General features: G+C 34.2%; 3 protein-coding genes across 4 annotated transcripts; 2 read left to right on the forward strand and 1 right to left on the reverse strand.

Moving 5' to 3' along the window:
- Positions 1-2165: 2165 nt before the first annotated feature.
- On the forward strand, positions 2166-2728 carry LOAG_02654 (hypothetical protein; the record flags this gene model as incomplete). Its single annotated transcript, XM_003138191.1, has 2 exons — positions 2166-2324; positions 2573-2728. 2 exons carry the CDS (start codon positions 2166-2168, stop codon positions 2726-2728), a joined length of 315 nt encoding a protein of 104 aa, XP_003138239.1.
- Positions 2729-2887: 159 nt separating this feature from the next.
- LOAG_02655 lies at positions 2888-10297 on the forward strand (the record flags this gene model as incomplete). Of its 2 annotated transcripts, none has more annotated exons than XM_020446077.1 (7): positions 2888-2972; positions 8185-8286; positions 8486-8656; positions 8728-8881; positions 9128-9200; positions 9543-9677; positions 9907-10297. In XM_020446077.1, the coding sequence occupies exons 1-7, from the start codon at positions 2907-2909 to the stop codon at positions 10295-10297; spliced, it is 1092 nt and encodes a 363-aa protein (XP_020306492.1). In that variant the 5' UTR covers positions 2888-2906. The 2 variants fall into 2 exon arrangements, with proteins under 2 accessions (XP_020306492.1, XP_020303535.1); XM_020446076.1 differs by lacking the exon at positions 2888-2972 and adding an exon at positions 5653-5936.
- A 2056-nt stretch (positions 10298-12353) lies between these two features.
- Positions 12354-15272, reverse strand: LOAG_02656 (FKBP-type peptidyl-prolyl cis-trans isomerase-33). The gene is made up of 7 exons (XM_020446078.1): positions 15151-15272; positions 14684-14859; positions 14125-14377; positions 13440-13573; positions 13015-13109; positions 12670-12847; positions 12354-12568 (listed from the first exon to the last, which is right to left on the reverse strand). The coding sequence occupies exons 1-7, from the start codon at positions 15203-15205 to the stop codon at positions 12494-12496; spliced, it is 966 nt and encodes a 321-aa protein (XP_020303536.1). The 5' UTR covers positions 15206-15272; the 3' UTR covers positions 12354-12493.
- Positions 15273-16118: the final 846 nt, after the last annotated feature.

Genomic DNA, 16118 nt, shown 5'->3' on the forward strand with positions numbered 1-16118 from the left:
CAAGGATAGTTTTGATTATAGAACCTAAGGATGGCAGTTCATTTCGGAACAGCTTGCTGAATAATCAAATGAAAGAGCGGAAAATTTTGCTTTATTTTTCAGAAGGGCTAGGACACCATTTTTTAATTTGCTTTCACATGCTACATTTAAATCTCGAGCGGTCTTCTTGACAGAGCCGTCTGTAACTTTTATTAGTTTCATTAATAGTGGCTACTTCAGTGACCACTCTTCCTTTAAATCATTCCCAATTCGTTGACAGTACAATATTATTAGCAATTTTAGGGTTTTTTTTTTTTTTAGTTTTTTTTTTTGGGGGGGGGGGATTTGCAAGATTCTCATACTTATATCAATCATAAAAAGATGTATGAACTAATAAGAGGCGATGTGTCGAACAACTGAAACTTCGATTTGCGTCACTGAGATATACAAATTTTATGTTTTGGTAATGGGAAACGCTTTCAGTTTGTTAATTTTATCGTCTTCTTGCTTGAACAATCACAACAGAGTGAGAAAAAATTTAACATTTCAACAAAAGAAGGCATTAATTAGTTCAAAGATGAATACTGTGTCTCAAATATTCCCACTTCACTGATAATAAAAAAAACTTTTAATGGAATAAATATTAAAATGTTTGTGAGATAGGAGATCCCAGAACAAACAGGTTAGTCTAACACCTTTGCCCGCAAGGATTCAGAAAGAAAGTTTTCGTGGCACCGAAACTGGTAGGGTTGGTCAGTTTAGTCAAAATAACTGAACCGTTAATTTTTTACTTATTGAACTCATTCCTTAATGGAAAAATCTCGAAATTTTTAGCATAAAAAAAAAAAATTCTGAGACTAACAAAAGCAACCATTTGGTGAATCCCACTAGATGCTCCGATATAAAATGTAGGTATTTGTTAGTAGAAATAAGTTTCCATTTTGACAGACCCTTTGATGTATGAATAAAAATATGCTCTAATGACTTCAAGTTTTTTATGTGTGAAAAATGTTCTTAAAGTCTTTCTGTACTCTAGTTTTAATTTAAAAGTTTCCTTAAAACGAAAAATCTGTTAACTTGATTTATTCATAACTTCATGATTAAACAGTGCAATTATTCATTGATTAACAACGTCTATCAATAAGCCGGAGTTAACTCTGTTACCAAGGAGATCCTCAAATAGTTAATCTATTTATTAAAAAGACCTTCCACTTGGTTTTTTTAAAGATATCATTATGCCCCAACCCTCATGACCTTTCTTTGTCCTTCCCAGCTTATTTTATTCGTTTACTCTTAATTTGAATAAGAAAAAAAATCGAAATCCGTAGGACGATTTTAGGCAATCCAAAAACGCGCGAAGAGAAACTCGTAATCGGGCAGGCGTATCGCTGAATAGCTATATTTTAGCAGAACACATCATCATTCTTCTGGTCCATATACATAGCTTTTATTACGATACAATGCTTTTTTTTTCTGCATCTTGAATCTTGTTAGTGCTTCAAAATGGCTTAGACAATCCGATTCTCAATCCCGATATTGCAGAACAGTGTTGCATGAAGACCATGTATTATTGTGAGAAGTAAGCGAAAAGGATCTCATGAAGTTTTGTCGTTTGAAAACTCGTGTCTTACGATTCGTGCTAGTGTGGATCGAAAATTATCAATTTTCATCATAAATTAGATTAGTTCGGTCCAGACAGTCCCGTCTTAATCTTGCTTTAGGATTTATCAAGTGATTACAACCGGTTTATCCTATTGAGAGAACTGCTAATATTGAAGAGAACCACATCATAAAATTACATTCTTTCCAATTTTTACTCTCTCGTGCAAATATGCAATACGTTTTGAGCACTGAGGTATTGTCCGTTATGCAGTTACGCAGCACCTTTCTATCAAGCACCCTGCTTATAAAATGTTTTCAGGATCAGTGACATGGTGCATAACTGAATTATTGTTCGATGCTATATTATTGAATCTATTATTGATTGCATAATCACATGGAGAAGCCGATCAGCTCACTAAGAAACGGCCACTATAGATGGGATAACCTTTCTATATTTGGCTGCGAATTTTTCTACTCTGAATCCCAGCTGTTGGAAAAGCTCTGCAGAGACAGTCCATCAGAAGAAATATCTGGAATCTGCTGTACCTGAAGTTAAATCTTACGATTCTGCTCTACGACTACAAATGCTGGGAACAGCTCGTGGTGTTTCATTACGTTTGGGGAAAATAAACCTGGCAGCCTTGGACTCCGGTTTACACAGCCGGGATGGTTATCTGAAAGCTAGACGAAAGCGAGAAAAAGGTCGGCATAAAATTACGACCAAGAATTATGTTCATATTGAGGTAAAGTTGCTCAAATACTTCCTTCTAATTTGCACTTAATTTCTATCCATTTCGATAATATAATATATTATCGATACAACTGTACTGAAACGATGCAATTATATTTCACAATATTTCCAACAAGAACCTTGAAAATGATCATCCATGTTCAGGCCAATTATCAGTTCCTTTCGTGATCAACAACGGGTACTCATATAACCAAGAATTTATGGTGAAATGAAACTCAATGCATCCTACTTGCCCTTCAGGTCCGGTTGAGTTACACTCCGGCATGGGATATATTCCCAACCCACCCAAAGCCAATTATACCATCCATGACCATATACATACACACACATATACCCTTCACTTCGCAGCGTTTCGAACACATTGGACTACCATGCCTCAGTCACTATGAAAACTAAGCCTCATATGCAACAGTGATGTTCCAGATGTAGGCCATCTCTTGCATTGTTTTAGTCTCCAAAATTTCTAGTAAAAGTTGGTCATTCCGGTCCGGTAGACTGAATAGCATCCATTGTTGTATGATTCTGCTTTGATTGTCTCTGTGTTCTTGATTGATTCGAGCCACGCATTCTCTTCATGTCAGAATCCGGTGAAGATATCCCTTGGTTGAATGTTGTTCGAATTCTAAATCATTATTTCCTGGTAAATTATTTCAATTTTAAGCTATAAATTTTTATCGATGTTAAGGGATTCCAAAAATCTCAGTCGGATAATGCGCAAGAAATTATTACTATGCATTCGAGCTTCTCTGTAGTTCCAAGACATTCAGGAAAATTCATTACTTTTTCTAGAAAATAAGGAGAGAAAAGGACGAGCAAATGCTTTTTTTCCATAAGGAAATCATCCATTTGCTTTCTACCAAATTCCCTTAATCTAAACTGTCTATTCGAGAAAGAAATCTTTCGTGATCACGAATCTATCCAACTCTATAATCAGATACTGTTATATGGGTCATTTCCCTTCCCTAGTTAATTAAAAGTATGTGACATCTATTATCCACCATTATCTTCTATTCATCAACAGGGCAGGACATACAACTTTAGTGAAGTACTGGATGGGAAGAAATATTTACATGAAATTCTAAGCCCTTGCTTCCCTGCCCAGCATTCATTTGTTACATATTTATTTTTATAGTCTAAATCATTAAACTTTCATTAAGCAGTACTGAGCAACTCTAATACTCCGTAACCCTATTTACTCATCAGTTCTAGTCTACAAGCAGCACATTCTATTAAGATCTCATTCTTCTAATACATTTTTTTCTTGTTTTATATATATCAGTCGAAAATTTAATTTCATCCCATCGAATATGTTTCGCCTCCGCCTCTAACGTAAATCTCGTTAGTCGGCCTAGTCTGGCTGGTCACAGATCTTAAATTTAACTACTGATAATGTAAAAGTTCTTTTTTTTTCCGGGTTTGAGGAAGAAATTGAAAAATTTTAGATGTTAACTGACCCAACAGTAATCTACGGAAAGACAAAATTGGCACGGAAAAAATATGTTATCCACTGAACTTTCTGAATATTATCGCTTTCCGAGCACGAAAGTTTTCTTACCGTTTTCCGCGAATCGTTTACTTGTTGAAAAGGCAGAGATTCTTCACGCTACCAGCGATATTTGGGATTTATTCAAATGAATTTTTAAGAAATCTTGCATTATACATGTCCTTCAAAACTTTCAACTTAAAATTTCACTTCGGATTCTATCCATGTAATCTGCCGTATTTGCTTCAGTTTTTATGTACTTCCTATTGACAGTAAACTTATGAAGGAATAGTTGAAATCTCATATTTTTTAAAATAATGTCTTACACAATTTCTGTATTCTTCACTTAGGAGAAACTAGTCAATTGTTCAAAATTTTTATGATTATCAGCTGTGTAGTTTTAAATTAATTACCGAGACGATGCTTAGACAGTGATTAATGGATCATTTTTCGCGACCTTAAACTCTTTCTTTCTGACCCACCCTATCCTCTCGATTTCCTTTTCTTTACCATTTCCCATCAGTTCAACACTCTGATTCAACTCACCGCTACTTTGGCAATTTTTTTGCATAAAATCATATGAACACCGCTATATCAGATTACAATAAAGTGGTTGATATTCTTTCAGAACTGCTTGACGAACATCATGTCAGTAATTCTATCGAACAAAAAAATTTGGCCGTTAGCAGTTTTTATTTCACATATATGATGCTACTGCGAGCAGTGCAATAGAATGGAATAAGGCAGCAAACAGATGGAAACTATTTTTTTTTTTTTTGTTGCTGAAAAGAGGACAGAAGGCCTAAGCCTTCAATCTTTCTGACATCAAGTACTTTTTCCTATTGCGCTGTCATCTCTCCCTCTACACCCTCACCTCCATTATTTGCATTTTATTTCAATAATGTGTGAATAGTGCGGCCCATGGAACAGCTACCATTAGCTGTTTTAATTTGTGAAATTTTCTCTTTAATACTAGGAGAAGCATTGTTATACTTCTGTTTGATTTAACACTGTTCGACACAAGTGGAAAAGTGGCTTTTAAAAATGAAGTAAGCAATTTCAAACTGTCAAATCACAGAAATACTAGAAGCAAAAAGTGGAAAAATTCTACTTCACTTTATCTATGAGTCCACTGTGAAGACATCAGTGATTTGGAGATTGATTACGAGACTTAGTTTAGTCAAATACTTTTGCTTCTTGAACGATTGAGATCAACACCCGAAAAGAGGCTTAAATTGCTTAAAACATTATGATTTGTATATTTTTCTTTCAATATGATTCATATGGAGAAGTGGAAGACACTATAAGCTTAAGGAGCGCTTTGAGTGCGACGAATTCGCTTTCAATTCATTTACCCACTTTTTTTTCTAACTTCCTTAAACAATCCTTGTTAACATCTGTTTATCCATCCAGTAATTACTGCTTTTTCAACCGTCCAACCGCGCTCTCTTCATATTCCGTTTTTCCTGTCCAACGCCTAAAGCCTATGCTGTTTGGTAAGAAATGCTCTGATTTCCGGCTCGTTGTCATTATTCCATCCTTTCTCGCAATTACTACCGTTCCGACCTTTCAAATTTCATTGAATTAATTGAATTTTTCGAAACTATACCAGTTTAACTTGTATTTTAATAGGGAAATATTTTCGATATATCGCTACGGAAGTAGTTATATCCATTTTTTCTACTGATATTTTGATTTCTCTGTCATTCTACTCAACCACTTTTCCTTCATCTTTTAACCGACCGATGTTTCGAATAATTTTATTCCGTACGTCCTATTAAGATCGAGGTATTCCGATGAACCTCAGTTGTTTTTCAAATATTTTTTCACGTAATATAGACAAATAAATGGTGATTGTACGGGACAGTACCAATTGGTGCTGCCGCTTGCTTGGTAATTCAATCTATTCTGCTATTCTCGTTAAAAAATGCAATAGCGAAAAAGCATTTTGTCAAGAACAATTTTTGCAAGAAAATTCTGGCATTTTCTGGACACTTTAAAAACAACGCGACAGCCGCAGTAGCAGGGCTGATGGTCCATCGTCCAACCACCACTATCATACGACGAAATTTTTATCATAGAAACTACAGATATCATCAAATTAGTGAATCGAAACTTTCGGTACATTTTTTGTTGTTTGAAAAAAACTATTAAGGTAATTCTGGTAAAGATAAGGGTGTGTGAAAATATGATTAAAATATGATCTTCTTATCTTGTTATGTTATCACGAAAAGTCGTGAAGACGATAAGCCATGGGTGCAATCCGGTGGGTTACTGAATTTACTCTTCGGTTGATCAACAAATAATTTATGGTACACTTTAATTTAACAAGAAGTAATTTCTAGCGCATTTTAAATGGCCAAAAAATAAAGTTTACTAGAAGGAGAAGGAAATCGAAAAACATAAGGGAAATCGCATAACTTTTCTCGAGAGACAGAGTTTCATTATCTCTTTGATTACATTCAAAGTAGAATCACTTACCTTTGGAAATTATTTCTCTGAACTTCCTTTTTCTTTTTGAATTGGACAAATCGTTAGTAATTAATCATCAGTGAGTTATGAAAACAAGACGGCGCGTGCAATTAAATTCGGAGTCTAAAAAGCTTTAAAAAAATCGTGGATTTAGTTATATTTTCCAGGTTTTTTAGGATTAGGTTTATCAGACTGTAAAATTTTTGTCCTCTGGATATTTTTGATATGACCAGGAATCTATCGTTACTCATACTAAAAAACGATTGCGCATATGTATTTGAAATGAGGAGATAAAGAAATTGGAATAACCCTGTGCTGTCTCTAGTTTTCTTTAACAGAACCATGAATAAAAATTTTTCAAGATAATTGCATGACCCTGATAACATTTGAATCAGGCTTTCCAATCTGTGTGACCTTCTCTGTTCTCTGATAAGATTGGGAATTCTCATCCAACGGAATAGTAATTCGTTTTAGTCAGCTTTACCTATATGAATTGTTCATATTTACTAGCACGCAATCGTATTCCATATCGTCTCTTTTTTATTCCAATATCTTTAAGTGGCAATTTATAAAAGTAGTAAACTCTTTTGTTTTTAATACAACTTGAAAGCTCATTTTTATGTTTACATTTTCAGTCCTAACTAATTTATAGACCATCAAGTCCTTATGTTTTTGAAACTATATATTTTTCTATCTTTCTTTTTCTTTCTAAGATTTTCGAATAAGCCAGACACTAAACAAACAGTTCATCTGATCAATCGATCTTCTATGGACCGTAATACGGAATACAAGAAGTCAGTCACATAGATCTGCACTGTTGTAGTTATCAGTAATCATCAGTCAAAAAATTCGACGTTGAGCTTATATGTATATGACAGCCCTATATTTAAAAATTAATAAAAGGAGTTAGGCTTGAAGATAGCTTAATTTGTCCAAATTTAGGAGATATTGAAAGAAACAGCATACATGCATACCGATATAATTCTGTGTATTATGCGAAAAGGGCATTCATCTCTAACTCACTTCCTTCCTCTCCCTCTGATACTTTTCTTCTTTGAAGAGTTGATCAATTTCAATATCTTTTTCAGTTATGTTTAGAAACATTGCAAACATTAGCTTTATTCATTTATCTGTTTCACTGCATTAATTACCCATCCATCGTTTTAACACTTTCTCCCGTTAAATTAATGAATTGTCGATAATTCTCTCGTTTGTATTTAATCTTCCAAAATTTGAAATGTTTCTTCTTCTGAAGCCACATCTTTTGCATTAATGTAGAAATCGAACATTAAAGTTCTGTTCAACATCTGAAGATAATGAAACGATGGCGTGCAGTAAATTATTTAAATTATTTCACCAAACTAAGGTTTTCATATCACTTGTTTTTTAAGATATTTTCTTCTTACGAACACCTACAAAAGTATATGACGTCATGACGCTTTTTCAGAACCTTGAAGAAATTGCATATTGTCATAGATAGCCTAGCCTATCTTTCGTAACAAAGATAAATAATTATATAATTCATTAGGAATTGAACCAATATGGAGTTAAATTGTCTTCATATGGTGCCATGAAAGTTTAAGTGATCGTTAAAATTGATAACCTGACATCACTAAGATCATCTGTATCATTCATTATAAAAAACTATTTGTTGACTGTTAGGACGATCTTTTAAAGTTTCATCAAATTTGGAAAGGAATCGAATAAAACTTAAAAAATTCTGTTCCACCTTGTTTAGGGAGAAACTGAATGTGTTTGGCAAAACTTCTGAAATGCAACTGAAATCTTGCCTCGAGACAACTAATTTTGTTTTTGTTTTTTAAAACTAGTTTGACAAATTATTTATAATTATATGGATATAGCAAAATTACAACTTGCATGAAACAGTCTGCTTCAGACCTTGTGGGCAGTATGCAGAGCTATTGTTTTCGGTGGTGTTATTATTACTTTTGGCATCTTGATGACCATTCTTGGTTACTTTGATGTTTATTTATCTCAGGTTTGTGTTTTTTTACTTGATTTTAGAACATTCTTGTATTGATGCAAATTTATGTCGTTTGCAGGTTTATACAAGCTTTATTATCAACTCTGAGTATTTTAATAATTCAACGAAATCATTCGTTTTGATTACTTCAAAGTGTTTGCAAGGAGCAATTTCATGACTCATTTTGCCAAATTAACTGAACTGAAGATTGCAGGAAATTGTACACAGTGGAGATGATGGCACCGATAAGATGTCCACCAACTGGACCAAGCGATATTTGTTTAAAAGTTTGCAGTATCTCGGACCAGTTGTAATGGGCATTGGTTCATTCATCCTTATTGTTGCCTGTGTTATTACTCTCGAAAGTAGGGATAAGAACACGCAGGTTATTTTCTTAGCTGGAATCCGTAATAAAAGTCAGACTTATAGAGCTAGTTTTTCCGGTGGTTGTTGTAGGTACTTCATAATGTAGAAGCTGATCCGTGTAAGAAAACGTCTTTGTTACAAAGGGATGTGGTGCAAAAACGTTTACCAATGACCGACGAAGAGATACGTGAGTGGACACCCCTATACAAAGCTGTTCCACTATCAAGATGTGATTCTAGTCCAAGTATTTTTTAATTTTTTAAATTTTAAGATCCTTCGATCACAACACAACGTTTCACCTAATAACACAGTCCATTATATCCCTCTTGACATACAGAAATGCTTATTAAATATTTGCCTTTACCACATAAATTACTCTCTTCTATATTCAGTCATTTATTTGCTATTTTCTCCATTTATTTGTTTGTTCATTCATTTACTCATTCATTTATTTGCCAACGTGATCGTTTTCCAATATTGCTATTTGCAGTAATGGCTAAGAAGCGGAAATACCGCTCTACCCCATGTATACCTCAAATGCTTCTCGATGATATTTATAATAGGTGAAATTTTTTTTCGCGTACCATAAGATAGCTTTGCAGTAAATGAAACTCTACCACACAGTACACTGAACTACTTAACCCAAACAACGAAGTTATTTGGAACTCTATATCGGAAATTTTATCTTTAATAATTCAGAAATGCAGTTAAATCCTGATTCAAAATTCAAATTCCAACACGATTTTATAATTTTTGTAGATTTCATGATATTGCTCAGATCAGCTAAAATTGCTGGAAAATTGATAGAAACTTGGGGATTTCAAAGTAGCATAGGGATATGATTGTACTTCTGTTTATGCTTACGGGATAAAGTGCACTGACTTCTTAAAGGAAAAAAATTATAGGAAATTGTGTGGGCGATATTTTGATAGTTATTACTGTGGTATCTTTAACACCGAAAATGATTTGGTACTCGACATGCGCGATCATGGCCGCGTTTGTGCTTCTACAAGTGAACACTGCAGCCGTACTTCCCATTGGTTTGCTTTTCACAAAGGCAGCTTTGATTTTCTACGATTTATCTCAAAATGCATAACTTAACTATGATCTATTGGCACCATAAGTTCTCCAGAAGACTCATGCAATGTCTTATCTGGCTCACCATTTGGATGACAGTCATTTCTCTCAATAATAGTTGCCATGTGCATGGTACGGATCTTTTTAAGCTTAAGTGATTTGTTTGCAATAGAGTATTGAAGTTATTTGCAGGCAGGATGTGACTGTTGAACTGCATAGTCCGCCTCCGATGCTTTTGTCGAGCACCATAAGATCGTTACCGTTGCAGATTTCTCCAATCAGTCCTCCACAACATAATCAGTCTGAGCTTCACCATGTATGCTGCAGTACCTCCGATTTCAGCAATCTCGTCTACAATGAACATAACAGTAGTAATGTTATTGTTGCTATTGATCCCATTGCAAATGCTACTACCACTGACACTGTCGATTTCAAGACGTTCGCTCGAGATAGTTGTACAATTCCTGAAAGATTCGAAAGGCACGCTCCACTCGCATCGTTGGACATTGAATGTGGCACCTCAAGCAGCTCCTCATCATCCAATATGAAAGTCCCGAATGACATCATCCACTTTACCATATAACATCATCCACTCAATACTTCCATCGTTCACGGGTTGGGTCTGTTTTATTTTATGCTCTGTCATTTTGTGGGGACGGTAGACTCCGTCAAATATTTGCAGAAAATGTTTGAAAAGTCTATTTGTTGTGGCAGATATACTGGTCAGCAAGCTGGGAGCAATCAAATAAATTTTTTGGCTTCATTAGAAATTCCTTTTAAATACTTTGTAGAAAATGAACAACGTCAAAAGAAATACGTTTCTGAAGGTAAACGGTGCACTGTGAGAACTATTATTTAACCCCCTACTGTACCTGTACTTTCATGAATAGTAAAAGACAAAAAGGAAATATTTTGCATTTTTTAGTTGAAATTGGAAACATTAATTTATACAAGTCGTAGGAGAAATTGAAATTTTCTATAATATATTACAAATTTTTGCATGCTATTATTTTAAAACATGTAATGGTGATTATTGGAGCACCAATTAAAATCACACAATAAAATGATCGTTTTCCTTAATTTGAAAAGTGGTCATGGCTTTTTTCAATTCACTAGAATTTTTTGTATAAGAAAAAATCTTTAATAAATCAAATTAAAGTGAATAACGATGTTTTACTTAAGATTTTTTTTTTTTCATATATGGCAAAATTCTAACCGATTATGAAGTATGCCTTCTAAATTTGTTGGCAAAAAAAACGTGGTAATAATGTACATTTATGTGCAAATTTCCCCACAGACCCTCCAGAATTGCTTCTTTCTTGAAGCTTTTGTTTATTAACAGAAGGTATTAGAAACAATTTCTGTAGTTTGCTGAGCAGAAATTTTTTTTTTAATTCTGATGAAATTAATATTACCAACTATTATTACCATAGGTGACTACTGCCTTAAAATAGACATTTGTATATTTTACGCGTTAGTTACTGTTACTACAACCGGTATTTAGCGTTCAGGACTTGCTTCCTGAGCCTTATTTTTATGCTACAAGGTGTAGATCGAATACTGCCATTCCAGAGAAGGCTCTACTTGAAATTCTGTTAAATTTAATATGATTATCGTCGTGTCACAGTTTTTGTTTTTTTTTTTCTTTCACATCTGACTAGTCCAGTAAGACATTTTGTTTAAATACAAACCCACTGGAAGCGTTTCATCGATGAATCTTCTGCAACCTTAGAACATTTATAGGAATTGCAAGAAAAAAGTCTGGCTTGCTCAATTGCTGACACACAGATGACTTGACTGATTTGATGCCGTTGTTGATTTTTATGATTTCGTTGTCATTGTTTTGATACGATTCTTAGTTGTTGAACTAATTTTTAATGCGCTGGTTGCAGTTTTAATAAATAAAAGTACTGTTGAAAGGTTGGCACTTATGCATTAGTCCTAGTATTAATAAGATAGGAAAAAGGCAATGAAGTTATAAAAGAACTCTAAAGTTTTTTTAATATTTCCAGGAAAATTTTACCACAAAAAACCATTTAAATTGAAAAATTGGAGATTTTCCAAAATTAATTTTAAAACAAATGAAATTCCAGTTGTCGCTAAAATCGCGAGAAGCAGTGAATCAGCAATTCCTTTGTTGCTGATTTGGTACCGCTGGGTACAATATGTAATACTGTGTGGAGATACTGTACAGTGTAAGCTGCAATAGCTCATCCATAGTGTCTATGTGCTTTAACGAAGACCTTCATTACACATGCGTCTTCAAAGACGCTAATTCTTGTAACCTCAGAACTGTACTAAGATCCTCCCTACTTAAGGAAGTAAAGAGTCGTAAGCATCAAAATCATTTTACAAATGTGTTTCAGCAAAGTCGGTTGAATAGACAATGTCGGGCATCATTGGGTTTCCCTTTCATATTGTTGTCGTCATTACTTAACTTATTGAAGCCGAGCCAGAGAGAACCTCCAATCTTTGTCACGGTTAAAGAAAATCGGCGACACCAGTGAAATCAAGAATTACGAAGTGAAAATTTGTATTCTCTTTAATCATTTAGTGTAAATTTTGTTCGTTCATAACTTAAATTTTCTCATCAAAATGTATTTAAACAGTTGAATAATGTCAAGAAATGGTAAGTATTGCATAATGTCAAACCATAATAAGGCATGCATATTTTAGGATCTTCAGCATAGCCGAAGAATTATGTCACTCTCGTAACGTCACCTGGTTTACAAAACTCACATCCCGTGGTAGTAAGTCAATTACTTGATGTACCAAAATCCTAAAGCTCATCTTTTGCAAATGTCGGTAGAATGACTGGTTCCCCTTGCAGTATTTCGTCGGCTCGGTCAATTTCCTGCAATGAAAAAATGAAAAAAGAAAGTACAACCGGCTCTCAATTTATTGATTTACAAGAATAATGATAAGATAACCAAGAAATAATTAGAAATGGTCTACCGAGACAGAAACGATGCCGTCGTTATTAAAATCTACAATCCAAGCAATCGATGGATCCCGCTTCCGACCTTCTGGCTTTTTACCACTCGCTACTGCAGCCATTACCGCCATATCTCGCTCCATTACCTGGCGGAATTCCATCAGATCTACCCGTCCACTTCTGTCAACATCGAAATATCTATAAAAAATTTTTCACTTTACAAATTCAATTTCAGTGATCAGCTGTGTTCGATATTCAGCTAAATGTGTTTCCTCAATGCAGCTGCATGCAGTGTAAAGCGTTCGATTGTAATAGCTAACATCACGGATTGTTCACTGGTGAAATTTATTGCCTGAAACAACTACCTGATATAATATCTGGCGGCAATCACATAATCAATATTTTCATTGCTCCATGTTTTGCCGAAATTTTTCTTGAGGTTTTCTTGAAATTTAACCAACTAAAATAATGTTTAAGAAAAAGAAATAATTTTTGAAGATTTTAGTTCCAAAATGAAAGTTTTCTGTTAGGACTAATTATTATCTTTGGTTTTATTCATTTCGAAAAAAAATTTATTTCATCTACACAATAAAGCAGTTTTCTAATCAACGAAGATGCAGTTTTGAATAGACTTCGACGAAGGAAATGAATAGTTTTGTCAGCGATTTGCACAAATTATTATTTGATTGAAAAATTATACTATTGATTCTTTGTGAAGTGATGAGCTGATAATGGATGAAGTAGAAATGACAATTTTCAGTATTGGTTTACAAAACAATTTAGTTGGGACCTCATTTTCAGTAAGTACTGTATCGTTATTGATATCCAAAAAGTTGAATTGCAAATCGAGTGACCATGGCTCAACAGTGAGCATTTCAATGTTAAAAGAGAGCCAGTGCTCATCATTGGGAATATTTTTCCACACTGAAAATCGATTTGAAATGCCAATCGAAATAGAATTTTCATTTTTTGTTGAAATACTGCAATGGCTAACAGTATAATTTGCTCCTTCTATCAATTCACTTTCCCTTCTTTTGCATAGTTAATGACAATCGTCTAATAAGATAATTCCCAGCTAAAGAGACTTCAAAAGTTTTTGGCAAAACAAAACAGCAGAATGACACAGCTTATTGTTAGGAATTGTGGTAATTTGCTAATAACTGCGCACGTGATGAAGACAGTATTAGGGAAACTAAAGTACTGAAACATTCATTATTAAAGTGGGTCCGCCACTAACCGTCTCATTCAATATTTATCACTTTGTTTGCATGCAGTAAAAATAGTATTTGAATGCTTATTTTGCCTTATAAGATGATAGAGTGAGGCCTATAAAGCGTTATGAGTGGTCTCGGCAAGGGATTAATACACTTAATTGAATAAATCTGAATTTAATAAGTAAAGAGCAAGACAGTGAAAGTGATAGGTTTTGTAAAATTCAATTTCAAGCATTTTACTCATACCATCACTAAGCTTACCTTTGCTTTTCTTTTTTCGACTTAGTCGGTATGGAACATGAATTTTCCTTAATTCAGTGTCGCACATCCCTCGCATACCTTTGTCTAATCCAGGTATTGTCATACCAACACCAAGTTGTATTCGAATTGGTTCACGTCCGTACGACTGGTCACATTTTTTGTTAGCTTCAGTAAATGCTTTATAATGAAATGTTATAAAATCTTTACGTTTTGCAGCACGTGGACAGTCTACTGGCCGCCATGTCTTCTCTACCTGAAATATGCTAAGACAAGCAAATTTAAAAGATTCAGATGAATGGATCAAATGTTACCAGAATCGAAAATAGACTATGCTTTTTTAGCATTGATTTGATAGCCGATAAATCTATTGGTACGTGGAAGGGAAACTTTTCAACGAGAAATCTTCAATCAGATAATAAGATCAAGAGAAAAGCAGTGATATAAATTGTGAACAAAACTGTGTTAATTTCGTATTTAGGCATCTTAAACTAAATGGAAATATGCATTTTTTATGCCTCAAAAATTTTGATTAATTTTTGAAAGATTAATTAACTTTGACCTTGATATCAAGTGGTCCACCATTCGACATCTCTTCAAGTTGTCTTATTTGCGCTGCTGTCATCGGTTGGCCTTCACCACGTATTTCAATTACTGGTATGCTGTCTTCAAGTTTTCGTTTCTTTCCGATTTCATACAGAACCGGTGTCTTCGTTTCAACCACATCTGAGCAGCGGCCTAAAATTTTAGTCTTCCAAAAGAATAAAAAATGAAGTGCGAATAAGTTTTTTGTCGAGGATAGTATGTGTTTGGTACAGTAAGAGTTATTTGCTATAATCAATCGATCACTGTTAGTACGACATATCTAAGATTTCTTTGGAATCCATGAAAAAGCTTAATAATTCCACTCTCAGTACCATCTCCTCTATCCTTCCTGGATAGGCTTCTGCACTATTCAGGTTTATTAAGTCAGGAGCTGACTTGACATCTTTCTCATATTACAAATTCTCTTGAGAAATGGTTGTTTACCTGGTGAAAATGGGAAGGTTATGAGAAAAAGTTGGACAAATAGCGTCCGGAACATCACATTCAATTGGTGTCCACACAAGGGACGACAAGCGATCGGAATAACAACAACGCGAGAGTGGGCGACCTTGATGCGCTAGTAATGAGATCGACTATATATGTAATGTTTGTATGTATGTATGTATGTATGTCATGAAGAATGATACGTAACCTCAAAAAGTAAGAGACGACACAATTTATTTTATTACGCATAGAACCCATTCTTTCCAATCATCCCCGCCACCGCGATAAATCGATCAACTTTCTCTTCATCAGATATCCTTAGTTTGAAGTTGTAGAAAAGAAGAAATTGTCACGAGAATTTTTTCCACTTACCATAAAGAGAAACAAAGGAACACTTTTTAAAATTTAAATTATTAGACACGTGATCTTAGCTTATAAAGCACATATCACTGACATTTCATGTAGGATTTAGTTGAGTACCCACTGGTCATTTCCTCGGCTGCAGTGTCGGTATTATTATCGAGATTAATCATAGATATTCATGTTATTTATATAAAGGCTTTCATTTCTTAGGAATTATATCTTCTTAGGAATTATAAAATTAAACTTAGGAATTATATCTTCATCTGGATTTTGTAATCATGAAGCTTAGCACACCACAGAAACCAGAAATGAGCCAAAAAAATAACAGGGAAATAAATGATAAGGTGATTTTATGAATTATAGAAATCGTTAAAATTCTCATAATTTATCTGAATCTGGTTGGCTACACGACTGAACGAAATCATTATGATACAGTACAGCAATGTTCAAATTTTAAAACTTTTCATTCGTTCTAATCTTTGGATTTTAAACATTAATCTTTAGTTGCCTTCTTCGATATTGTTTCGATTTTCTATTTTACAGGCATTTCTGCTACAAACCGGAATATCAGAAAGTCCTGTGAAAAGCTCTTCAAAATGAGATTC

This window comes from Loa loa, assembly GCF_000183805.2.
Source record: "Loa loa unplaced genomic scaffold supercont3.53, whole genome shotgun sequence".
Lineage (NCBI taxonomy): Eukaryota > Metazoa > Nematoda > Chromadorea > Rhabditida > Onchocercidae > Loa > Loa loa.

Coding starts and splice junctions, on each gene's coding strand:
- LOAG_02656 (XM_020446078.1), bottom strand. CDS start 15,205: ATGTTCCGGACGCTATTTGTCCAACTTTTTCTCATAACCTTCCCATTT. Junction 13,574..14,124: donor TCGAAAAAAGAAAAGCAAAG/GTAAGCTTAGTG, acceptor ATCGATTTTCAG/TGTGGAAAAATATTCCCAAT. Junction 12,848..13,014: donor GCCGCCAGATATTATATCAG/GTAGTTGTTTCA, acceptor AATTTTTTATAG/ATATTTCGATGTTGACAGAA.